The 25563-nt window shown below is 41.7% G+C and overlaps 1 protein-coding gene across 3 annotated transcripts in view; it reads left to right on the top strand.

The window, feature by feature from the left end:
- Positions 1 to 25563, top strand: part of cobl (cordon-bleu WH2 repeat protein) — a 50980-nt gene that overhangs the window by 1423 nt on the left and 23994 nt on the right. For 2 of the 3 annotated variants that reach the window (XM_079343339.1, XM_079343337.1), the window contains exons 2-8: positions 10259 to 10456; positions 12577 to 12787; positions 14381 to 14609; positions 16354 to 16398; positions 17523 to 17611; positions 17951 to 18022; positions 23074 to 23235. In XM_079343339.1, coding sequence (XP_079199465.1) covers positions 10259 to 10456; positions 12577 to 12787; positions 14381 to 14609; positions 16354 to 16398; positions 17523 to 17611; positions 17951 to 18022; positions 23074 to 23235 — 1006 coding nt within the window. The remainder of the gene's footprint in view (positions 1 to 10258; positions 10457 to 12576; positions 12788 to 14380; positions 14610 to 16353; positions 16399 to 17522; positions 17612 to 17950; positions 18023 to 23073; positions 23236 to 25563) is intronic. The other variant, XM_079343338.1, reaches the window with a different exon arrangement.

The following is a 25563-nucleotide window of genomic DNA, read 5'->3' as shown; positions in this document are numbered from 1 at the left end:
GTGATTTCACACTCGGGAGCTTTTTTTTCCACAGTCAAATTACAAAGTCGACTGGACACAGAGTCTGCAAAGGATCCAAAATACCTTTCTTTATCCGGTCAGTGTGTGACATTTCTGTCCAGATAAATTACTATGACAACTCCCTTTGTGTTGGGATCTCTCTTTCGTCATCACACCGGGATCAGCTACTTTACTACACTGCACAGTCTCATGAAAGGCAGCTCAAAAAAACCCGACACTAACACACATGTTTTACACACACAAAGCACACATCACTGAGCAGGCCAACGCTGATGGAAGAGATGGCTCTTTCGAAGGAAGCAATATTCGTTTGTACCTTGCTATTGAAATCTGAGCAGTGGGTGTGTAAGTGTGTGTTTTAGTGTGTGTGTGTGTGTGTGTGTGTGTGTTAGTGCGTTCCCCAGAGGAAATAGAAAGGTCACCTGATTGAAGAATTGCAGAGCATTATTCACCTACAGCTAAGCCTGGACACAAAACCTCCTCCCCTCCCCAGACACTAAAATGAGTGTATTTCATTGTATGAAGATAACCCAAAATCTGGCAATTTATCTCCTTACAACCAAGATTAAAAATGACGTGATATCCCAAGGATATCTATGGAACCTGATTCCAGTAATCTGTAACTCTGGATATGTTTGAAAAAAAGAAAGAAAAATGAGCTTCGTAAAATACAAGTATTTCCAGAGTATTAGCTCGATAATCCAATCCACATGTGTTCCCACTACACAGCATATACTGTAGCTCGTCTAAACTTATAGAAGTCTGGCAGAATTGGGTTCTCTGGAAAGTAAAACAGAACATCTTTTTTGTGGGGACTGAGATCGACTTTAATTCCTGGAGCTGCCAAGTTGGGAGAAAATAATCCCATGATATGCAACACTGTTGGTTGACTTCCTCTTTGGGTAGATAGACGGCCCATGGCTGGCTGGAGTATCCAAAATAAAAGCCTCACACATACTTATCGATCGAAGTTAAAGGATTTAAAAACTGTATTTCTTCTGATACTGTGAGCGAAATCGAACCAGAATACTGGAAGTGTCAACCCAAAAGAGTTTGACATTTTGAGATGGACTGAAGTGTAGGAGCTTGTGTTGCATTTAGGCTCCGTTATTCAGCGATGCTGCACTTTGCATGCAGTGGTGTATTCCTCTGAGTCTGGCGTCTCTCTCTCTCTCTCTCTCTGTGTGTTGAGTGAGGTTCAGTCCAGAGAAGCTGTGACTCATGTGGGTTTGTTACAGGCTTTTAATTAAAGTATCCGCTCTGTCACAAGCAATAAGGAGGCAACAGACTTAAAAAGAAACGAAAAGAAGAAAAAAAACAGAGAAAGAATTAATAGGCGACTGCTCTCCTTGTGTGAGTTTTTTCTAAATTTGTCAGGTTTTGAAGCCTGTTCCTCTTTTTCTGTCCATCTTTTCTTTGTGTAACGTCAGAGGAACCTTGTGAGTTCACTTTGGTCACATGGTTTAGTCGGCAATCAGATTATATTATCTATCACCAGACAGGCTTGGTGTATTTTTCGAGTTAAAATGTATGAAAATAAGAAGGCAAATCTTTCTAAACATCCCGATTTATGCATCCATCTTTCTTTCGGTTGGCAGGTCGTATACTGCATTTGTTAAATTCATCTGTTGTTTGTGTTTATACCTTCACTTTCCTTCATTTACTTGTAAAACATGCTATTGACATGCTAGTGTGTGTGTGTGTGTGTGTGTGTGTGTGTGTGTGTGTGTGTGTGTGTGTGTGTGTGTGTGTGTGTGTGTGTGTGTGTGTGTGTGTGTGTGTGTGTGTGTGTGTGTGTGTGTGTGTGTGTGTGTGTGTGTGTGTGTGTGTGTGTGTGTGTGTGTGTGTGTGTGTGTGTGTGTGTTGGCCACCAGCTGTCCTGTTTTGTGTACTGTGTGTACTTTGTACATGTATGAGTGCTGACGGCTCATCAACTGCGCCATACATGCTCCTAAATATGAAACTGTGCCTCCCAGACTGGAATGTCAGTGTCACTCTTTGCATGTTATTTGACTATCATGTGTATCTGTCGGTCCATGCACTGTCTTTAAACACTGGCAGAAGTAAACTCAAATGTGTCCAGATAAAGTTATCTACTAGCAGTCAGTATTTCCCTGCTCAGCTCTTAAATAGTGGACAGTACTAAAGAAAAGCTCCACAGCCCTGCACGTCCTTCACGGATCTCCTCTATTTAGATTTTTTGAAGGTTTCTGTGGCCGGCTTGTGTCAGCTCAGCACTGCTGACTGAGGGAGTTCCCTCCTTTTCCACCTCTTACTCGACGGGCTGTATTTCATTTAAGCAAAGTGGAACATGTTTTGGTGTGTGTGTGTGTGTGTGTGTGTGTGTGTGTGTGTGTGTGTGTGTGTGTGTGTGTGGTCACATCTGGATATTTCGGTTGTATTTTTAGAACGGGTTAAATATACCTCCCATGAAAGCTGAGATAGGCCAGAGAGCGAAGGAGCGTTCGAGGCTATGCGCCTCTCTGGCAAGCGTGACAGAATGCGTCGGGTAATATCTGCGGACCATTTCGCTTGGGTCGGTGTTTTTTTATTTTTTTTAAATAGCACAGGGCGTGGATGCAGCGCTTCCACAAGATTGTTCTGCGAGGGGAGAAGCGTAACCAAACACACGGGCGGAAAAGATGAACACGAAAGCATGTTGTATATCCTCCGCTCAGTCCAATCTTTTTGCAGTCGGAAATAAAACGAGGTCGCTGAGAAACTTGTCACCATACTAAACGCACACAAACCGCTCCTCCTCACTTCTTCAACGAACAAAACAGTAACGTCTGTCATCAGTAATGTTTTTAGTAGTGTGCTATTCTCAGGCACAGAAGGGATTTAATGAATGGGCTCTAAAGTAACACATGCTCTCCACATATATTTACTTCACAGTCAGCGAGACATCGAGTCTGCCTGTAGACTCTCGTGCTCTATCAGCCCCACTTTCCAATCTTTTGCTCATGTGCCAACTTCCATCGCTGATTATCGTCAACACCTCTTAAACAATACAGTAAGCCTGACACACTCCAGGAGAGTGTGTATCTGTCTGTACTCTTCGTATGCAGCTGTTAGGAGCTGCTCAGATGTATTTCTGGAAGCCTGCAGTCATATGTTAGTCTCTGTGGCATGTGGGTTTGTCAGGGAGGAAGACAGACGGACTGTGTGTGTGTGTGTGTGTGTGTGCGTACAGTTGGACCGACTTCTCTTCTAAACAACTGACGTGCCGTAGCAGCAGAATGGCCTGATAAGGCTGAAGTGGTGAACTGCAATCTCTCTTGCACAAGCTCTGATAGATTTGAGTGTCTGAGGCCTTTAACACTGCTGCTACAGCTTCTGGATTATTACAGAGAAGAAAAAAACCAAACACCCTTTATATTCGGTTTGTGTCACTTTGTTAGAGGAATCCGTTTCCAGTCCTTTAAAATAAAAAAATGCTGCACAATGCACTTTTTAAAATCCCAATAAAGCTGTTCAAGACGGGATTTTAGTGGTTATTTAACTATCGGCTGATATCAGCATGTTGACAACCATCGGCCCACCGGCAAATAATGAAGACCGATGTCAGTATAGCTCTGTCGTGTTGCTTCAATCGAATGCTCGCAAGTCAGAAAAGCAAATAGCTAAATCAGAGCTAAAGAGAAGACGCCTGCTGGATAAACTCTGACGTGTTGTCATGGTGAAAAGGTTTTGGAAGCTAGCTCGATCAGTGATGAGCAGCTTGTGGGACATTTATCCCTGTGGCATTTCAAAAGGAAGGACTGCAATTTGCTACCTTTTCTATTTTAATCATTATCCCTATCAGAACCTGATTTGTACAATCAGTGCTTCTCTATTACTATTATTATTGTTAAATATTATTTTCAAATCAAAGGATCCTGCCTCTGATCTGTCCGTCTGCTGATCTGTACCTTAAGTGTTGTTCTTCTTTTGTCTCCAGCAGGATCTCTCTGCGTCTCTCTCACTAATTGGACAAGCTGCTTAGGGAATAGAGAACAGACGAATTATCACTTCCTGCTTCTCTGCCGCTACATTCCTTCTCCACTCTTTTCTCCTCTAATGTCTGACTGCGTCGTCCACCCTCTTTCTATGTCCCTCTCTTTTCAGATGTCATCTTCCTTCTCTTTTAACACCCACCGTTATCCCCCTCTTCTCTTTATTCCTCCTCTACCTCTGCTGTGAGCCTGTTTGACACCCCGAAGCGGCACGTATATCACAGCTTCTGTGTCAGCGCAACGGCAACAAAGTGGGCTCGCGCGTCGACGCTCATGTGACTCAAAAAAGTCATTTATTAATCGTTTGTTGTTCCATTAATACTGAAGTGCTTGAGGAAAAGCTGAGGAGAGTGTTGATGGTATTAAATGAGGCCAGCTTCCTCCTCAGAATGACAGATTCTTTTTTTTTTTTCCAGCCGTGCAGACAGAGGGTTCGGTTTTCTTCCTGCGTCTATATTTGTATGATCATTGTTGTTCCGGAAAAATGTCGCACGGCGTGCGGCTTTGTCACTGGTCAGAAGAGGATAAGATGACTGCGATGATGTGTCACGTCAGGAGAGAGGAGAGGAACAGAGGAGGATAGCGGAGGGTGGGGTGTGTGCTATTACACTAAGTGGATTTCTGTCCTTTAAGTCGCCGTGAAACAGACACTCCGAGATCACCGCTTCAGACTTACCCAGAGGTCATGGCAATGCATCCTGAACATAAACTCTGCGAGCGACTGCAAACAGAGTGGGAGCAGCGCTAATTGATCCCAACGAGCAACAATTCATTTAGCACCTGAGGTGCGGCGTGGTCTCGTCTCTCCCCCGGGTCATTATGTTAGCGTTAGTGACTCGGTACTCAGATGCAGCCAAGCTCTTCCCATTTGAGTTTAATCAAAGTAGGAGGTCGTCACATGATAATCAAATAAACTGGGTTACGTTTAATCTCCTAAAAAGTCCCCTGAAATCAGATCAACATGTTTTTAACTTCATCTAAATATAACAATATGTTTTTAAGCAGCCAAAACTGAACCTGTAAAATAAATCAGTGTGTACAGAATGGGATACATCTGCAGTTTGAATGCAAATGTAGTGACGGTACGGGCAGCCCAGATCCAACCGAGTATGACATCATCATATGAGCGCTTCAAACGGGTTATGATGGGTTGTAAAACAGCAGCCTCTTAACCACTGCACAGCATTCGATAAACAGCCTTGGACTGGAGCCCGTGTTGTTGCTCTTATAAAGCCGAGTCTTTGACGTCATTATCCCGTGTTGATTTAGGGATGTTGTGTGATGAATCACAGGCCACACAGTTGCTATCATGATAGTTAAGCTTCTTGGGATCTGAACTGTGTTTGGTACATGTGAATGAGCTAGAAAGAAGGACGGGACTTTGCCGTGTTTGACAGAAAAAGAGGCACGTAGAAAAAGAGATAAGTTGTTTGACCCTCTGGCTCCATACCACTGACTGAGGTCCAGCTTAGTGAATTATTGATTTTTTTTTTATTTTTTTTTTGGGGGGGGGGTGATATGGGTGGTTTAAATGAGGTTTGGGTCTTGCAGAGCTGTTTTTTTGTTGTTGTCTTTTTTTTCTTTTTTTCATTTTAGCTGTTATCCTTTCCAAATAAATCAATCAATCATGACTATTTATAGAACTTCCACTTTAATTTTCTCTGTTTTCAGATTTGTACTACAGAGGGAGTTATAAGGTTGTTTAGGCTGGACCACATGTGTCCTATAAACAGAGTAGGACGGGACTCGACATCAGTTTTGGGTGGGGTTTTGTGCACATGGAGGTAACATGAGCGTCGAGGCATATGCTGCACTAGTGAGACAAGTGTGCCCGGCAACTGTCAACAGATCACTTTCTTCTTCTCTGAATCACGCTCACCTTTTGTGTGTTTGCGGCTCAAATCCACAGCTGCTACTAAAACGGAGGACTCCACTCCTCTGCAGTCAAGTGGTGTAAATATAGGTTGCCGTGGGGACACCATGACTTCAAGTTGGTATGCCTGCTTTCATAGCGGGGCGGCCCCTCGGTGAGTGTGATTGGCCGGTGGTTCAGGATGTGCGGCGTTTACACTCAGTCTAATGAACAACTGGAGGTGGAGACTGCGTGCACACAGACAAGTGAGGCTTTGGCTCTCATGTGCACGTTTAATGTGCTTACATGTAAGTGGGAGTGTGTGTCCTTTTAAGTCGCTCTCCAGTACGTTTGATATCAGTATGACAGGTTTTACATTTCTCAGTTGGTAACAATTTGAAGTAGAGCCTGACCGATTAATCAGCCACCAATGATATCAGCCGATATTAACTTATCAAGTGACTGTCAGTGTGGGCTCGTTTTATTACAGATTTGTGCCCATGTTACATATTATTATTCACCAGTCTAAGTGCACTCCATTTGAGTTTCATTGTGTTAGACTAGCAGTTATCTATCACCAGCAGAGGGCGCTGTATGGATTACAAGAATAAGCATTATTATTACCCTTCAGAGTGTCGAGCGCTGATGCAGGTACGGGTGCAGCTACTTCCCATCTCGCCTTCATTATCCACACATCTTTAATCCGCGTTTGAGGAATCAACACGTCAATCAATATGTGCATTTTGATCCACTGATTTCATAGATGTAAGAAAGATATTGGCCAAATATATTGGGATCTGATTATTTCTCTTCCCAATATAGATATCGTATTAGCCCCCCAAAAAATCCCTCATCGGTCGGCCCCTAATTTGCGAGGGACAAATCACGATGTTTTCTGTAACATGTTTAGAAGTGACAAAAAGGGGCACACGTCCTTTGGGGTCTTCCTTTGCTCTTATTGGCAGTGTTCAGAGACATGCATGTCTACTGCACTGTTTTTGTTCACAATTCAGTGATACAACTCGAGGCATTTGAAGCCCTCATTGTGCGCACAGAGTTTTTGTTTCAGACATTATTTGTTTTCCCACAATGCATAAAGTTTGTGTCAGGGATTTGAGGTCAGTCAGCGCTCTATATTCAGCTTATTAATCTGCTCCACTCCCTGTTGGATGTCTTCATTAGAGGATAGTAGCTCATTGTTTCAAAGATCCCATTGTCTGTCTCTTAATAAACACAATGTCCTCGTCTCTGACTCGAGGACACATGTGGCTGCCTGTCTACCTCAGTGACTCTTTCTTACTGACTGTTTGGCTCTGCCTGACATAAAAGTTGAATTTACTTACGTCTGTGTCATTGCACTGAAGATATCAGCAGACTGACAAATGACTGGTGCAAACTTCAAAGGACCGTGTGAGACATCATATACGCACACACAATGTAGTTAATGTGCAGAACACAAACAAACAGAAACTGAACATTTCTGAGTAGAATCTGGTGTCTGCTGGCAGAGCTCAGGTTGGAGGGAGCGAATATGTTCCATTATTTTTATAAGACTTTTGCTGAGGGGGGAACTTTAGAGTTTCCATGGCTGGGATGAATACAGTCACAGACAGTTACTTCTTTCCCTAGCAAAACCCCCCCCAAAAAAACCCTTCCACTGTGTCCCGGCTGTGCTACAGTATGTAATTTAAGTTCTCATCGAACAAAAATAAGTCAGACTGGGACTTTCATGGTTTTACATTGTACCCAGAGTGCTTGGGAGTTTAAAGTTAAGCAAATTAAAAATGCGAACTTTTCTAGATCACGTCTCTGTTCATCATATATTACCCTATAATGCCAAAATCTTTCTTTAAACTTAATCAGTGAACTCCACAGTCGAACCCCTCTCATACGATCACTAGCCAGGCTGTGCTCGCTTTGTTTATTCCATTTCAGGCTGCTCACATGTTGTTTTGAATGATTCGACCACACACCACAGAAGTCTGTAACCTTTAGCAGTTTGAGAAGATTCAGTGTCTTATTTGTTTTTGGAATTTACTTGAAGAAAAAAAAAAAAAAGTCTAACCTTTTTTTAATTTCATTTTAACATTTTTGTTTAAACAGCTCAGGACTAAACAAACAACGCTTCCTGCTAACAAGTACACATTTCATGCAGAATCGTGAGATAAAGGTATCCCTTTTAAACGCTGTTTAGCCGACTGAAAAGAACCGAGTTGTTCTGAAAGGTCCATTAGTAACCTTTTTGGTGACTGTGTGTGTGTGTGTGTGTGTGTGTGTGTTTGTGTGTGCGTGCGTGTGCGTGTGTGTGTGCGCTAGCCCGTTTGAAACTCAGTCCCTGTAGCAGCTTCGCACTTACTGCCCTCCTGTGCCGGAGCTGGGTTTCCTGCTCTTCCTTACTCTCTCTCTCTCTCTCTCTCTCTCTCTCTCTCTCTCTCTCTCTCTCTCTCTGTTTATGCTTGCTCATTCTAACTCTGTGGGAGACGAGGCTTTTCCTAAAGGACTCTTTGTGCATGTAAAAGAGAGGCAAAGTGAGAGAGAGAGAAACGCTATGGTAAGAGCGCGAGGCAGATACTGGATGACTGTGTAAAACCTGGCCGAGGCCCAGTCCCACAGCTCCACAGAGCCCACTTCTGTTTACCTTCAAAACACAGACTCCACAGAAGTAACCTCTCCCATTTAAACCTCTCGAAGCTGCGACAAAAGACACATTTTATTTTCTTTATTTCTTGTTTTAAAATGCAGATTCAGTCAGAGAAAAAAAGACGCACCCTCCTGGATTCTGACTAATGTGTCAAAGTATGTCCCTCTCATTATGTCTCCATTAAAACACTATCAGCATTGCACAATGAGTCAATGACACTATAGGTCTTGTTGTTGAGAGTGGCTTGATATCCGATGCATCTGTTAAAGGTTAACTTCAGCCAGGTTGGAGTCCACTCACTCTGCTATGCTCACGTTCACTTTTTTTTTTTCTTTCCTTTTTGGTTGTGCTCTTTTCGCCTTCATGCCAGGCAGGACTACTTTGAAGGATACAGGATTATACACACACATTGTGTCTGAGTGTGTCTAAAGCTTGGAACCGGATTCATAAACAGTCTCTCTTTTGGAACAGTTAATCAACACAAGGACTGTTTTTTTTTTTTTTTGACGTGAGTAGGATGTTTTTCTCTTTTGTTAACTCAGGCTAATATTTGTACTCTTAATACAGACAAAGAATAGGCGCTGACATGGGCGGCATTGAGTTCCCGTTCATCATTGTTAGCAGAGTGAAATGTTTGAGTTGCGTCAAATCAGTTAAGCTGAGTACAGTTTATGCTGAGCTGAGGTCAAACGTGTTGATAGAAGCATCTCGTCGCTCCACCAGCATGTCAGTGACAGCTGCCACTTTCCCTACCCTTCAGATCTGTGCTTTAAAGATGGCCTGCATTATCTCCTTTTTGATGGGCGTGTTTTGTTTTATTTCGAAAATGTGAAGGAATAAAAAATAAGGAAAGAATGATAAAAAATTAAGAATAATAAAAATATATATTTTTTTCTGTTATGAAATAATAAAAACTACAAAATAACCAACACAATATTTAAACAGTTTAACATGTCCGAAAAAAAGTATTTAATACTTTCCCTTCTCCATTCTCAGTCTTAATCACATTTTACTTTTTTACTTTATTGTTTTCATTTATTACATACATAAAAGTTAAGACAGTTTTACATCTGTCATATGGCTTTCATACAGCTGTCGTCTGAACAGGAACAGAAAACCCAGCAGCCAACCAAAAAACCTTTTGAACTGAAATTTTACAGATGCTTCCATTTTTCTTTTTTTTCTTTTTTCCCCCCTTCGGAAAAAAAAACACGACTGTTCCATTCTTAATGTCGACATTGAAGCGTTGCTCATTGATCACTTTGTCTGACTTTATCTTAATTCAGTAATCATTCGTGAAACACGATGTACTGAGGGAGATCGTACCAAATATTCTGAAATAGTCAAAGGAGTGTCAGATGGAATAAGCAGGCCGCTTAGGGCTGGATCATGTTGACTTTAAAAAAAAAAAAAAGGGGTCTTCTCAGCATATCTGAGGACTGTTATGTAATCTATCTAGCCGGAGATAAAGGGCCGTGTCACAAACAGAGACATTCATTAGCATTCAGAGAGGGAACATGAGGTTGAAGCAGTGGCTTGTTCATTAGGCTGCGCTTTGTAAGAGCAAGAAAAACACAATGTGAAAATAAGTCTGTATCCAAGGTGGTGTCGGACGTGTTTCTTTATCAGCCTTATGCGTCTGACTGTTTCTGAGCATTTTGTGAAACCCTGCTGTGCATCAATGTCAGAAACAAGAATAGAACACCTAGAACATGTGTTCTCCTAATACCTGTCATTGTCAAATCTTAGGAGGAAAATGAAGGCCCGCGCCCCACCACCTCCTCCCCAAGCCCCCCAGCCCGCTCCACGCCACATCTTCAGAAACGCTGTACCTGATGGGGGAGGGACGTCCGGTATAGATGCCAAGGAGAACATGCTGAGGCCCACTGTGGATTTACTGCTGACACTCCCGCAGGGACACCAGACTTCTGTAACTGAGGATGGCAGGTGAGGAGACAGAATCACATGCCCTCCCTTCACAAAGACTTTGACGTAAAACCTTCTTAGAACCATTTTTTTTTTGCTCTGAATACTGATTTTGAGAAAAAAAAAGAAAAAAAAAAGGTTTGCCTGCAGCGATTCCTTTCATTTAAATGAGTAAATCTCTGCAGCATGACTTTATGTTCTGACCTCATTTACCAGACAAACAGTACCAGACCCTGTTTGTCGCTTCTCTCTCTGTTTGGGCTGCGGTGCCAGCGGGGCCATGTAAAGGGGCTCCCATTCCCTGTCTCAGCACAAGCTTTGTCTGACAGAGCTGACAGATGAAGGCTGACCTGCTAATGATCCCCCTCCCTAATGAGCTCCTCAGACAATCAGGGAGGCCTCCAGAGTACACAACAACAAGGTGCTCCTTTAAAAGACGAGGCCTGTAGGAATCTCTGGAGAGCTTTAGTTACCTGACAGAATCAAATAGAAAATAATTCAATCATGTTGTGAGGATGAGAGATGTCTGAGGTGTCATTTACAGATTCTTTGCTCATATTAAAAAAAAAAATTCATATTCAATTCATATTTGTCTAGTTTGTTGTAGGATATTTGTTGAATTGATGCTTCTACTACGACCTGATGTTTACACAATTAAACATTACACGACAATCATTTTTTTTAAAACACAAGTTTGACTGGGGACAATGAGCCGGATGCAGACCACAGTGTTCCGTGACAAAACAGAAATTCGACGGGATAAACGTTTTATGTGCTGTGAGACCTTTTATTTGAAACCTGGCGGTGCCTCAGACTCGGTCTTAAGTGTGTGCAAAAAACACACACAACAATGCAATCAAAACCGGCTCATTAAATGTACAGTTAGCCCTCAATGTAATTGATATTATAATGTCCAATTGAGCACCAGGAACCTAAAGCGACTGTAACTCATAAAAATGTATTAATTATTATTATTTATTAAAATACAGGCGGCGGGAGTAGCTCATTCTGAAGGGCCTTGGGTTGGGAATCGAAAGGGTCGTCGGTTTAAGTCCCGGGCACGGACCAAGTCTGGACTGGTCTGGTAGCTGTAGAGGTGCTAGTCCACTTTCTGAGCACTGCTGAAGTGCCCTTGAGCAAGGCACCGCACCCCAAAGCTGCTCTGAAGAGACCTCTCCATTAATGTACGTCACAAGGATCCTGTTTGTGCACGAGTGTGTGCTTCAGCCTATATGTGTTTACAGAGTGTAAACTCAATTTCCCCTCACAGCATACATTAATAAAATATCGATTAAGACAGTTCCTTCATCAGTTCCTCATCGTGCGTGTGCTGCGGGACGTTGTGACTACATTTTTCTCTTAACGCACACGCAGGGGGACAGTCATCGTGTCGGCTGCAGATTGTCGTCTTCAGTTGGAGACGGTGTCCATGTGATGCTGAGAGTCAATGGTGTCCTTTGTAGCTGTGTCTCTTTCTCACTTCTGTCATCTGATCTGGCTGTTCCCACAAAACATTGGAGACTGTCTCTTGGTTCCTTTTATAGCAGGATTGACAGGTAGTACTGTAGGCCTCTCCCCCCGCCATATACACATGAGGGGTTTGTCATAATGACAATACCCTGTTTGCCTTTTATTAGTTCTCTAAGCCATTATCAGGTAAGAATCTGCCTTTGTTTGGTTTGAGGCTCTTGAGAGTTTCTGTCAAGGTAAACGTACATTTAAATACATGTGAAAATGCGTTATATGACGCTGTCTAGAACATCAACAACATTCCTATAGATGTTGGTTTTCAGGCTTTTCTTTTGCGATTTCTACTCCTGTCAAAATCCGTGCTGTTCCTTATTCAACCTGCACTGTGTTTGTGATAACAGCTAGGTTAGCTATTAACTAGCTGTGCTAATTGTATCAAGTGCACACGTGTGTGTCTCTGTCTCTGTATGAAGTAATTACTATTCTCTGCAGCTATGCTAAAGCTCGGTAGGCTTTGTAACCCTATCGTCCCTCCTGCGTCCCTTCATTTCTCTCTTACTCCCCTTCTCCTCCCCTGGTCCCTTTCTTCAAAACTCTCTTCCCCACTCCTCCCCCCACTCCCTCCCTTTACTCCCTCACCCCCTTTCTCTCTTTCCCTTGCTCTCTCGCAGTAAGGCTCTGATGGACCTGCTGGTCGAGCTGTGCAGCCGCTACCACCTGAACCCGGCGCTGCACACCCTGGAGCTGCTGTCGCCTGAGGGCCACACTTTGGGGTTCAAGCCCAACGCACTACTGGGCTCCCTGAACGTGGCCTGCGTCCTCATCAAGGAGAAAGTGTGGGAGGAGAAGGTGGCGCGCAGACCGGCGCCCAAAGTGCCAGAAGTGAGTAACCGGCGGATACTGTGATCTGGACACCCTTTTTGTCATGTCTGCTGTCTATTTAGTTTTTTTGTTTTTGTTTTTAAGCTTATTTAAAAACCGGTTAGATTACAGAAACCTCATTTAATGGTAATAGTTCCCATGACGACAATAATTCGCGAACACATCTCAGAGCTATTTTCTCTTATTGTGGATTGGTGTGGTGCTGATAACCACGATCCATTAACATAGCAGCGTTGCAGTTTGAAGGCAGCATGATGCAGCAGTTCTAAACGTGTCCCTCTGTATGTTATCCATCCCTCCCCCTCTTTCACTGCTTTACCTCTGACCACTGGCAGAAAGCAAGGCCAGTGAAACCTTTAAGGGCCAATTCAAAGGTAGGAAGCCAGTTGGAAGGAAACTGCCCGAGCATGACAGTGGAGTCAGTTCTTTCACACTTGGTTTGCAGTCTGAGTGTTCCTCCTCCTCCTCGTCATCCCCCGTTTTGACTTGTTGTCATCTCTTTTCACAGCTCACTTGCCTATTTGAACTTCTTCTCCACTGAGCATTTTGTCCCTTTTGTGTCTCCTCCTTTCTCTGCCTCTCCTCTGTTCTCCTCCTACAGTTTGAATATTTGATGAGTCCCTTACCTTTAGTTACCATGCATTATTTCTCTGCTCCTCTCAGGACTCACTGGCTGCTCTCTCGCTCTCTCTCTCGCTCCCCTTTGACGTGCCTGGCTCTGGGCCATAGACCGACAGACAGACATTGCTATCAGTCATCGCTCTTCTGTGTTCAATCTTTCTTTTCATTGTACTTCCAGTCCAAAAAAATGACATGATGGCTGACAAAATGCAGGAACGTGTTTCAGCGTAATATCACTCTACTTGGAATCCCAAAGACCCTTGAAAGCCACCGGCTGAAGAAGCCATTTTTTTTTGTATTCTTTATGCTCTTGACTTCTGAGTGCGGTGTGTGTTGATGAGAAACCACTTAGTGACAAAGAAATCTGTACAGTCAGCGAGCCGTTCTTACTGACAGAACACCGTGTAGTGTTGTACTTGTCACAACCTCCATATAGATGTCCAAGATCACGTGTGCGTGTAAAACATGTACGCTCATAAACACACTGAGTGATCCTGTTTAGTCTATTAAAATGTGCCTTCTCCTGTCAGCAGCCAAAGTTTAACCTGACGTTACTCATTGTTGAGATTCTTTCAGCTCCGCTGCCGCTCTCCACGTTGGTTGTGACGGTATTACAAAATCAAGCACAGTTCATGAGTCGACCTTCGTCCATTCATTTTTGTCTTTAAATATCGACCCTTTAAAGTGACAAACACTTCCCTTCTCTGTCATTTCGTTTCAAGATTTGGAGTTGGTTTGATGATGTTTGTCATTGATTTGTCTTGTCTTATTTTACAGGTTCAACTTTTTTACTCTTTGCATGATGTAGTGATCTTGCATGGTCTCTATACCGGTTTATTGCACTGATGATATATAGTGTATTATTTCTGTTTCATCAGTTTCCTCGGCTGTCTGCACAAAGAGTTTAATCTCCCCCATTGTGAGAAAATAGAAAATCTAATTTGTTTCCACCTTCTCCCCTCTCTGCATCAGAAATCAGTGCGTTTGATGGTGAACTACCACGGCAGCCAAAAGGCAGTGGTGCGGGTCAACCCGTTGGTAGCCCTCCAGGCTCTGATACCGGTCATCTGTGACAAGTGTGAGTTTGACCCGTCACACGTGCTGCTTTTAAAGGATAGCATCAGTCGCCACGAACTGCCTCTGGACAAAACTCTGACAGATCTGGGGATCAAGGAGCTCTACGTGCACGACCAGAGTCTAGGTAAAACTCAACCGCTTCTTTCTGCCGATGACATTTTGTGTTTTAGGTCATACACTTTTTTTAATCACTGAAGTTCTTACAATGGAGTGATTTCTTTGAGAAAATGTCTGATTGTTTGAGGAAAAAAAACCCGATTCGGGTACAGCGAACCTGTGGACTTTAATGAATAAGAAGAATACTTGAGTCTATCCTTGAGTTTATTCTCTGTGTTTTTTAAATAAAGATTTAAAGAGGCAGATTAAAAAAAGCTATCAGCATTGCAGCTACGTTCACATACTGTCTGCTGTTGGCCTTTATATGAATATCCACCTGGAAATGACTACAGCTTAATTAAACTGAATGTATGGATGCACATTTGGAGAGTCTTTTGAAAATATACACCTTTTCTCTTTTACAAGTTTTAATTTGACTACAAATTTAAACAATTATATCCTAAAAAAAGGTCAAACAGGTGGTTTCTCTTTATTAAAAGGAGATCAAAAAGGCTTCACTTGGACATTAAAACTACAGGTGTGGGGAAAAACAAACGATCACAAGAAAAGTGATAAAACATAGCTTATATGTTTCTTTTTTTTTTTTTTTGTCTGTTATGTAAGCTTCTGTGAAGTTATCTCAAACGCTGACTTGCAGGTAGAGGATTGTATTATCAATCCTCAGTCCCTAATAACTAACTTAGAAAAAGCCAAGAAAGAGACAATAAGCCTCTGCGTTCTGAAACATAGGCCAACAAGGAGGGCGTGTCGCATGTAGTGAGATTGCATCCCTGCCTTCCTGAGATCAACCTGCCCCGAGGCTGCCCCCTTACTTTATTATTGTAAGATATATGTGGAGTTACCTTTGGGAACATGAAGTTCAACATTAAGGAGGATTTATAGCCTGTTCCCTCTTCGGCCTGATTGAAAGATAAGAAAACGAGTACGACAAAGTGTTTCTTAACAGGAAACTGCAGCTCATTAAAATGCTTCAGATCCAATGGGCCACAAAACCAACGTTGCGTCATATTCACCTGGAAAGCATGTCGATTATGTAGATGTTTGTTGACATGAAGTTGTGCGCAGTCTCAATCAATATCCCAATTCTTTATTTAGAGTTGGAAGCTGAATCATGGTCCAAGATGTGATATGGTGGCTCATTAACGTGGTTACAGTACACACCCATTGCTATTTGTAGGTCTTGCTCTGGTCATGGGGTGTGACCTCAGAGGAGAGCTCGTGTTTTGTGCTCATTAAAAGATAGCGGCTTGAACATTTAAAACATGATGGAATTTTTATGGCAAAAAAAAACTATTACATCATGGTTTATAGTTTCATATTCAACCTATCCTGGTTTCATAAAGGAAGTTATTTGGTCTATCAATGAACATCCAAAAGTATTTCTTTTGTCAACATTTTTCACCTTGTAGTTTAATCGTACCACCTGTGTTGCTGTTTCAGTGGTGCACATGTAAAGGATGCATCCTTTTAAATTAAAGTCGGTAATCAGTCACTTACTGTTATCCACATGTTTTATGCCTTTCTTTCCTTGGCACGCTATGACGGATTAAGCTGGTTCATTGTAATATAGCAATAAGTACGGTCTTTTACCTGCTTTTTGTAACATAACGGTGAATAATATTTTGTAATGTTCACAGACAAAGAGTAAGGTCCTTTACCTGCTTTTTGTTAAGTGTCTTGAGAATAACTCTTGTTATGAATTAACGATGTAGAAATAAAGATTGATTGATTGACCTTGTGATATTTTCCAGTTCTCCAGCCTAAAATGGCTTCAGCCCCCGTTCTAAACTACTCAGGTATAAGTCACACTAAGTCCTGTTTGTCTGGTTTTTACCAAATGAAGCTGAATAACCCAACGGGCTGCTGTCTGCTTATTAACCCTGCTTATCTGTATTGGACGATCTTGTCGTTGTGTTAATCTTAATTTTGAAAGTTGTGCTAACATCCTCAATCCCTGTCATTTAGAAATGATCTGTTACTAATCTTCTGTTCTCCAGCTCTTTTATCCAGATGAAGTGATTGCTTAGGTCGAGGCAGGAGGTGTCTTTGAGAAAAATAAAGCTTTGATGCCCTCTGCTGAGAAAACTCAGTACTGTTAAAATGGTGACGCATAGTTATACAACTACAAATTGTTTTACAAATAACAACAGACATAAACAAAACATTTAATGTCTGTTCATAAAGTCAATTGAGTGAATCAGATATAAAGTAAATCTACCTTAAAGGAGCAATACGTAACTCTGCCACATAAGTTTAAAATTCAAAAGATCACTGTGGTCCAAATTCAAAACATGGGAGGGAGCTGTCTCTCCCCGCGCCCCTCTCTTCCCTAGAGTCGATGTGTACACCGGCTGCCATGCCACTGACACAGTAGCTTCAGTGTTTAGCCAGCCGTGCTCTGTTTTCAAAGGCATCTCTAATTTGTATCCTAATTTTACCAAGTTTCTGGTCATGGATCTGATTAGAAAAAGGCCCCTTGTAGCTCGGGTACGATGAGTTATATCTGAACTGCAGTTTGAATGCTGGCTTCCATTGCTGCAACACCTGCTGGTTCACTGTTCAATAAAAAAATTGAACCATTCCAAACCGAGATCTAAACTTAATAGGAAGACATACTGGCTGCTGCACTGTTGTCAGAGGAGCCAGCACTTTAACATTACATGTGTTCTTAATGTCTTCTGATGTAGTCAGGTCCTTTTATGATTTAATTCGGTATATATCGTACAACTTGCTCCTTTTTAAAGCAATCCAACAGTTTTTTGTTTTTCTTCTAATTAACCCCTACATACCAGGATCGATTCCCTCCATCACTACTGAATTCCTCATTTGTTTTTCAATAAAACTTACCTACCGGTAATTGCTTTTCACAGGCGCTATCATACATCTGTCTCCTCTTCCTTCTCTTTGCTGTCTTCTGTAGACTCCTTCCGCTCCAGTACCACCAGTTTGGGAAAAGCAGAAAAGAAAGGCCTCCTTGGTATCTTCCAGTTCAGCAGAAGGAAAAACAAAGTAAGACATTAGCTCTTTTACTGTTAATAGTTCATTTCTTTGGCAGTTGGTTAAATATAGCAGGAAGTATACTGATCTCACTCTTTATTTATTTGAGATTTAAAAGTGTAATGCTGTTTCATAATGTCAGAAGACATAAAAGCATCATTACTGTAACAGAGTCAAGCAGGGGCTAACGGGATATTCATACTGTATGTGCATTACAAATATGATGTTGAGTACCAATTGACAAACTAACCTTGCATGCCAGTCATGCTTATTCAGATTGACAGCTGAAGCAGGCTAAATGCATGGCTGCCTTGTTGAATGCTGCATGTTTGCTGTGCTCTCTGTTCGCAGACAGAGACAACCTCTATGGATATGGAGGAATTTGATGATAATGTAAGCCAACATACAGACTCACAGTCCAATGTAAGTATTGCTAACGGTGCAGTATGTGACAATATCCAGATGTGATCAATGACGTCAAAGTGTAGTCTTTAAAAAAAAAAAAAAACTACCTTAAACCCTCTCAGAAGGAATTGTAAAGAAGCCTGTATAATATAACGCAAAACAACAACGGTATTACTTACAAACTAGACTCTACGACATGATTAAAACAAATAAATGATTTCAAGTTTTGTGTACGAGCAGCTCGGAGCGAGAAGCTGCCTCTACTTTATTTCATTTAATTTCATTTATTGTCGGTGTGGAAATTTGTCTTTAGTCTCATAAAAAACAAACATCAAGCAGAACACATGCAGTCATGCAATAAGAATGACATCAATCATAAAAAGACTTGAGCTGCTCTATCTTTAACTATGGGGAACTTTTGACCGATTGTTAGATAGATAGATAGATAGATAGATAGATAGATAGATAGATAGATAGATAGATAGATAGATAGATAGATACTTTATTGATCCCGAGGGAAATTCAAGTCGCACTCGAGCAGATTGGCAATTCCAATATTGCCCGTGTTTTTCACTCCAGAGAAAATTTGAGGCACATTTGAGTGTCCTGGCTGGATGAGGATTTTTTTTTTCTGCACACCAAAAAACAAAAAACAAAATCAGCTTTACAAGCATTATTTTTGATGCTTGTAAAGCTCTTGTATCTGAAAAGATAGGAATTAGTATAGTTCAGCAAAATGTCTTTTGTGAGTGCATAGATTTTTACATGACATTTTGTAAATCAATCGTTATAGATTATGTTTTGTTTGGGAAAAAAAAACATGAGTTGTAACTATAAACAATTGTAAAGTTGCAGCAGAAGATTCCCTTAGGAATCATACATTTGTAATTGCATGTAGAAATCACATCAGTGTGAAAAGTTTCTGGAAACCAGAGGAGGTGAGTTCAAAGTGACCAAGAGCTGCTGGCTCTCAATAGTCATGTGCTTTTTAAATACATCAAGATGAAATGTACTTTAAGCTCAGTCCCATGTTCCAAGAATAGGATTTTGTTGCTGTCTCGGTTATGGTTGACTTGCAGTTTTGTGCTCTGATGACCACAGGAGGGCAGCAACAATCTCTGTTAGTCAGCAATCTGTTCGCTGTGTTTTCACCACAGGTCCAGAGAGAAGCACCAACAATTCTCTTTGCCCAAACTTCTGTTTCTTTCGTACAAATAAATCCAATTTAAACATAAACTAATGAAAATACTATAAGATCCATTTCAATTTACATAAAATCCCAGACATAGTTTGTAAGTAGCAAGAACGTGAATCTTCTGGAAAGGTTCAGAAGCTTAAGTGATGGGGTGAGTCATCGTTAAAAATCATTGACAAACATTATTGGTTGTATTTTTGACCCAAATATGAACTCCCAGGAAGCACTCCGGTGTGTGTGATTGATGCTAACCAGATGTGCCCTCCGACGTTGCATTAAGCAGCTCTCTTGCTTAATGTTTCTGTTATACCTATAACTCAATCATGTTGATGTGATTTCGAAACCATGAACCTCAGTTCAGCAGGAGCTACTGTGGCTCACCTCAGATCAATATGGTGTAGGATCGTATTAGCTTAGAAAACACTCTCTGGTTCACTCCTGTTCCCTTAATTGTCTCAGAGAGCACGGAGCGTCTGGATTCACTTCTCTCCCCTTCTTTATCGTCAGTATTTCTAGAACATCGCACATGTGGTTTGACAACACTGAATCTTGTTTTTTTCCACTATTATCAACCTTTTTCTTCAACATATGCTTTTGTTATCTTACTCCCAGCCTGTTTAAAGTCAGCATACGATGTTTCTGTCGATATGGCTGCCTTCCCTTTGGAAGAAATAATAACACGTAAAAGAACAGAGAAAAACATGCATGAACTAAAAGACGCTTAAATCCTCTTTAAAACATACTGCTAGTTTCTGCTTCTTTATACTGCTTATGTCCTACTGTCCCATAGCTTTAATGTACACACGCTTCCTTTCTATTATTATGGTTTTTCTGCCTATGGCTGTGCTCAGACCACACACACGTATAAACACACAATGTTATCAGGCCAAAGGCATCAGATTACTCTACCTTAGCTACATTAGCAATGGAAGCCCGGCCTCTTATCTCTAATTGATCATTAGGGGCCAAACTACTGTGCGTTCATACGTGTGTGTGTGTGTGTGTGTGTGTGTGTGTGTGTGTGTGTGTGTGTGTGTGTGTGTGTGTGTGTGTGTGTGTGTGTGTGTGTGTGTGTGTGTGTGTGTGTGTGTGTGTGTGTGTGTGTGTGTGTGTGTGTGTGTGTGTGTGTGTGTGTGTGTGTGTGTGTGTGTGTGTGTGTGTGTGTGTGTGTGTGTGTGTGTGTGTGTGTGTGTTTGTGTTTGTGTGTGTGTTTTGTGTTTGTGTGTGTGTGTTTGCCTGTGTGCATGTGGTCTAAAAAAAACAAAAAGAAACATCCTCTGAAAGCATCAAGTCAGAGAAGAACTGAAACACACTGACTAAAAGTATAGACAATGAGCTTGTTTTTCTTTATTCTTTTATTCCTTTGAATGCCATAAACATAACTGCACATGGCATACATTACAAGCATTAATGGTTTGGGATTTCTTTGTGGTATAAATAATTCCTCTTAAAGTAGATACTGTGGAGCATCTTTTAGTTTGGACAATGGTTTTATGAGCCTGTCTTTAAAGGGTCAAACAGCACCCCTAAAAAGAAACTGGATTTGGGTAGAGTTTACTGGTCTTTGTAATATTTCTGCAGTGGTTAAGAAGCACACTAAAAGGGGACTCTGTGCAACATACAGTCGTTTGGTTTCATTCCAAAAAACAGTTCCCTGCTGTACAGATATTCAGCAATGAGTAGGTAAGATTTGAAAAGGAAAGTTTGCATTTTGTGAATAATCTAAGTCTGTTCTTCAAAGACGCAAATATTTTAAAGCTATATATTTTGCAATGGCTTAGGTTTTTTTTTTTTTATTGTTATCTGTACGGCATTGGAATGCAACATTTGAACAGAAGCAGTTGCCAGAGGTAATAGAGGTGTTAACACACGCAGAGGAATTGATGTCTGTGATGGTGACTGCAGGGTGTTTTAATTGGCAGAATTTTGCTCTACTAGTATTTCTTGAGCACGACGGCTGAACCTGTACACAACTCATGACATCACTGTTGCGTGTGGCTAAAAGTCCATTATTCTGTCGAACCAGTAGTGATGCTTGGTGTGATCAGAGATTAAACAGAAACAAAAGTTTTTTCCAGAGAGGGCAGCGAAACACTGCCTTTCATCTCAGTGCTAAGCTCATCTAACTCTCCTCACTCACCCAAAAGAATCTGATGTTTTGACTGTCAACGCTTCCTGCACTGAAGGCAGGATTCAATTAGTATAAGTACTGCAGCACAAACTGTCACTGTGGTTAAAGGAGAGTAGTTCAAACATTTCACAGTGTGGTTCTGTAGGATCAGTCCTTTAAGTACTGATAGGCTTTTAGGTCATGACCTTTGTAATCAAAAGTACATTTAAGTTAAGGTGCTGCAGTACAGTGTTTTGCATTCCCCACTTTCACTGTTTTGACATATTTCAGATAGTTTCTCAGAAGGAGGGGAGAGGAGAAGAGCAGGAGAAAGAGTCAGACAGAGTTCATGTGAATTTGCTGCTTTGAACATTATATTTTGCTTAGGTGAAAACATGCTCGTTTTTTTTTTTTTAGGATTCCCGATGGAAATAACATCAGTCCTTTCACTGTGAGCGTCTCTTCTTTGGTCTATCAGCCTCCACCTGCCATCCACCCAGCTCAGCAGAGTCTCAAAAAACTAAACTAAATCAGTGTTGCTTTTTTTTCAATCATACTTTATTTCTGCTGAAATATACGTAGGGTAGGTCGAACTCTTTTAATGGGTCTTGAAAAAAATCGCTGATAAACTAATTGTTGGCTCGAGATTTGATTTGGTCAGTTTTTAAATGGAGCGCTCACATTCAGGATGTCAGAGGAAGGTGAATGATGACACTGATTTTTTCTCTAAAGCCAAAATCACAAATGTTTCCCATATTTCCATCTGTCTGAGGTTAGTGCAAGGCAAACATTCCTTAATCAAATATTATTTTGCATCTTGTAAGAATCAAATAACATCAGTAGTCAAAACACGGTTCACTCGTGTAAAAGAAACTGCAGAGATTCTTTCTGTACTTTTCTCTTTAAGGACTATTTCCAGGAAGCCTGTTCTTTTCCCAACCTCCCAGCTGAGATGTTCAAACCCCGGGTCCAATTAATTCTAATGACCTGCACCTTACGGCCCTTTTTGCTCTGCTTTAATTCTTGACCAGGCATTGTCTGAACCCATCAATTAATCTGCTTTTTTTTCTTTCTTTTTTTTTTTCTTTTTTAAACCATGGGGGTGTGAGTGGTCGGTTTCCGTACCAAGCTGAGCCGGGGAAGGGGGGGAGGGGGATTCTGATTTTCAGGGGCACTTTGGGCTCTCTTTGATCAAGATATTGAAAACCATTGCTGTTCCAATGTTGTTGCCAGGAGCAGCCCCCCTTTGAAATTGCAGTTGCGCTTGAACTTGGTCAAGTCGATGCAGAGATAACTGTTGAGACTGAAAAGTGAAATATATCTGCTGAACTGCTTTGATTTAGTGCTACAGTATATGTGTGTGTTTACTTTGACCTGAACAAACTCTGACGAGTGGACACCTGTTTCAAGCTTGTGTCAATATGCTGTAAAGAGGTTGTAAGCTTTGACCTTGAGAGATCATATGAATGTACATATGTACAACAGTAGTATGTTGATTAAAAGACAGAATATGCTGTTATGTAGCTGTTCAAATGGTTCAAAATAGGATATAATGGAGTCCAGATTACAGTTTCTTATTAAGAGGCTTGAAGCTTCAAACAGCTGCTCTCACTCAGCCATGTGAGATTCAGAATGTGAAATATGATCAAATGAGTCTGTGTCTGACTTCCTCAGAAACAGCTTCTAATCTCTCTCATTGTTCCATATCGTTCTTATTGTACATACATTACCTCACCTTCTCTGTTTTATTTCCATCACCCTCAGGGTCTGTTAGCTGAAGATCGGCCCCGCACTTTGGGCCAGTCTCAGTCTGTTACCAACATTCTCCGGATGTCCCCAAAGGCCGACACTAAGAAGAGGAGGGCCCCTGCGCTGCCTGGGGCCCCAACGCTGACCATGGAACACGCCCACTTTGAGAGCTACGAGGTGAGTGGTTGAAAGAGCTGAGTTTGTGTCTCTTAAGACACAAAGTTGAAGTGATACCACAAATACGGCATCCATTTATAATTTCAACTTTTCACACGATGACATGAAACCGACTTTAGAAGTTGTGACCCTTTGCTGACGTTTGGTGGAGACACGATAACCAAAAACCTGCGAGTGAAAACAACATAACAGCTTTGAAAGGCTCAGTTCATGTGTAAAATATCAGAACCCTGAGCACTCAGTGCCTGAAATAGCACATGTGAAAGTTGCAATCAGTTTAATGCAGCCCTTCCTGTGGGTGTTTTGACCTGAGAGTCAGTCCTTCAATGTCTCGGTGACCTCCACCGTTTGCCTGAGAGCACGAGCTCCCTGCAGTCTCATTAAACCGTGTTATAGCGGCATGCTGGGAAATGTTGTTTGGCAACCCGCACCCTTCTCCACTCCCTCTGATAATAAGTTGTGTTTCGCCAAAGGAGCTTGTGTTCTTGATGGTAGTTATCGAGAGGAAATGTTATTCTCAGGCAGGACGGCATTAAGTACAGTATTATCCTCTGTGGCTTAATTAAGCACACTGCACAGAGCATGTGTGAGCAGAAAAACACTCAACAAGCAGTTGGAAGGTGCTGCTGTGTAAACACAAGCGTGCATCAACTGGCTCCTATAGTTCCATAAAAGATTAATCAATTAACCTCACCCCTTCAGATCCTATCTTCTCTGACCCATTCAAGTAACTCGTGTTAAGTTAGTACGTAATATGTTCTCCTGGGGGCCATTTGAAAATTCATTCATTGACGAAGCTTCTACTGTTTGCTACAGCTGAAAATGTCTTTCCTTGACCCTTGTAATCTGGACTTTTTCATAGATTTTAAGGGTTGTTGTTCTTTTCCTCTCACGGTGCAGTGTGACTCTACGAAGAAGCTCCTTGCAGCTTTTTTTTAAAAATGTTTTTTTATTTCTTCACAGATCGTATTTGTACAGAGTCAGACAGTAATTTATCTGTCCACCTGTCAGATTAAGAGTTACACCAGACACCAGAGCTGAAATTCTGATACACCACTGAGAGTCACAAGGCCGACTTCACAGAACAGAAGTCTGGAAGGTCATCTGAGGAAGTGATGACAACTCGGCTAATAATAGGTGTCTCTATCTCACTCTTATGCCATCTCTGAACTCCTACCAGGTCTTCATGGATATTCATGCACGTCCACATATCGTAAGGGTCAAACTGGGTCGAAGCGGGACGGCGCTCCTGTCTGTTTTCTAGGATTTCTTTTGTAATGAATACGTACGTTTCCTAACAGTAAGAACAGCATAACAACAGGACTGCAGCGTTAGACTGGCCTCTCTGTGCATTTAAAAAGAGGAAGCTGTCATCAAATGGATTAATATACTGTTATATCTGGTAACTTAAAGAAGGAGATTGTTTGATAAAGACAGCATTTGATGAGTGAGCGTCATCAGAGGATAAATTAGCTTGTGTTCGTGTGTGTGTGTGTGTGTGTGTGTGAGTGTGTGATTAGAAAGGATTTAATTTCACGCCGGTGAAGGGTGTCATAGGAGAAAGGTCTTATCAGGAGACTTTCTCAGGGGCATTGGCATTAAAGAGCTCGGCATGACTTGGATCAGTGGAACAATTACACATGTCAAAACAAATCAAATCACAATCCAAGTTGTTCTTTCACATTTACATGTAATTTGGCATGGTAGAGAGCTGCCACAGGCGGTATCGAGCCGCACTGCGAGCGAGACACGTTTGCACGTCAGTTGAGGAGTGCATCATCTTCCAAAAAAGTTCAGGCTCAAGTGAAAACAGATGTCACGCAATACTCTTGAACACGTTTTAGTTCAGATACAGGTTTGTTAGCCAGGGAGGGGCTGGAAGGGTGCCAGCTCGCCTGGCAGAACTCACACATGATTTATAGACTATCATTTGTTTTTTTATTTATTTATTTATTTTATTTATTTCTCGTGTCTGTTGGACTATGCAGACTGAGAAGAATTGAGACGGTGTTTAAGATCATGACAAGTCTTTGTGTGCCACTTTGAGTGAAAGTTTACCCCACCTTGTGTGTGTGTGTGTGTGTGTGTGTGTGTGTGTGTGTGTGTGTGTGTGTGTGTGTGTGTGTGTGTGTGTGTGTGTGTGTGTGTGTGTGTGTGTGTGTGTGTGTGTGTGTGTGTGTGTGTGTGTGTGTGTGTGTGTGTGTGTGTGTGTGTGTGTGTGTGTGTGTGTGTGTGTGTGTGTGTTTGAGCTGGAGGAGGATTAGGAACATGATAGCAGGTTATCCGAGGACAGCTCTCTATGTGGACTGCCCTCATTATAGCCCTCCC

Source organism: Symphodus melops (genome assembly GCF_947650265.1).
Source record: "Symphodus melops genome assembly, chromosome: 5".
Lineage (NCBI taxonomy): Eukaryota > Metazoa > Chordata > Actinopteri > Labriformes > Labridae > Symphodus > Symphodus melops.
Note: the sequence above shows the minus strand (reverse complement) of the source record. Positions and strands in the feature narration are given on the sequence as shown.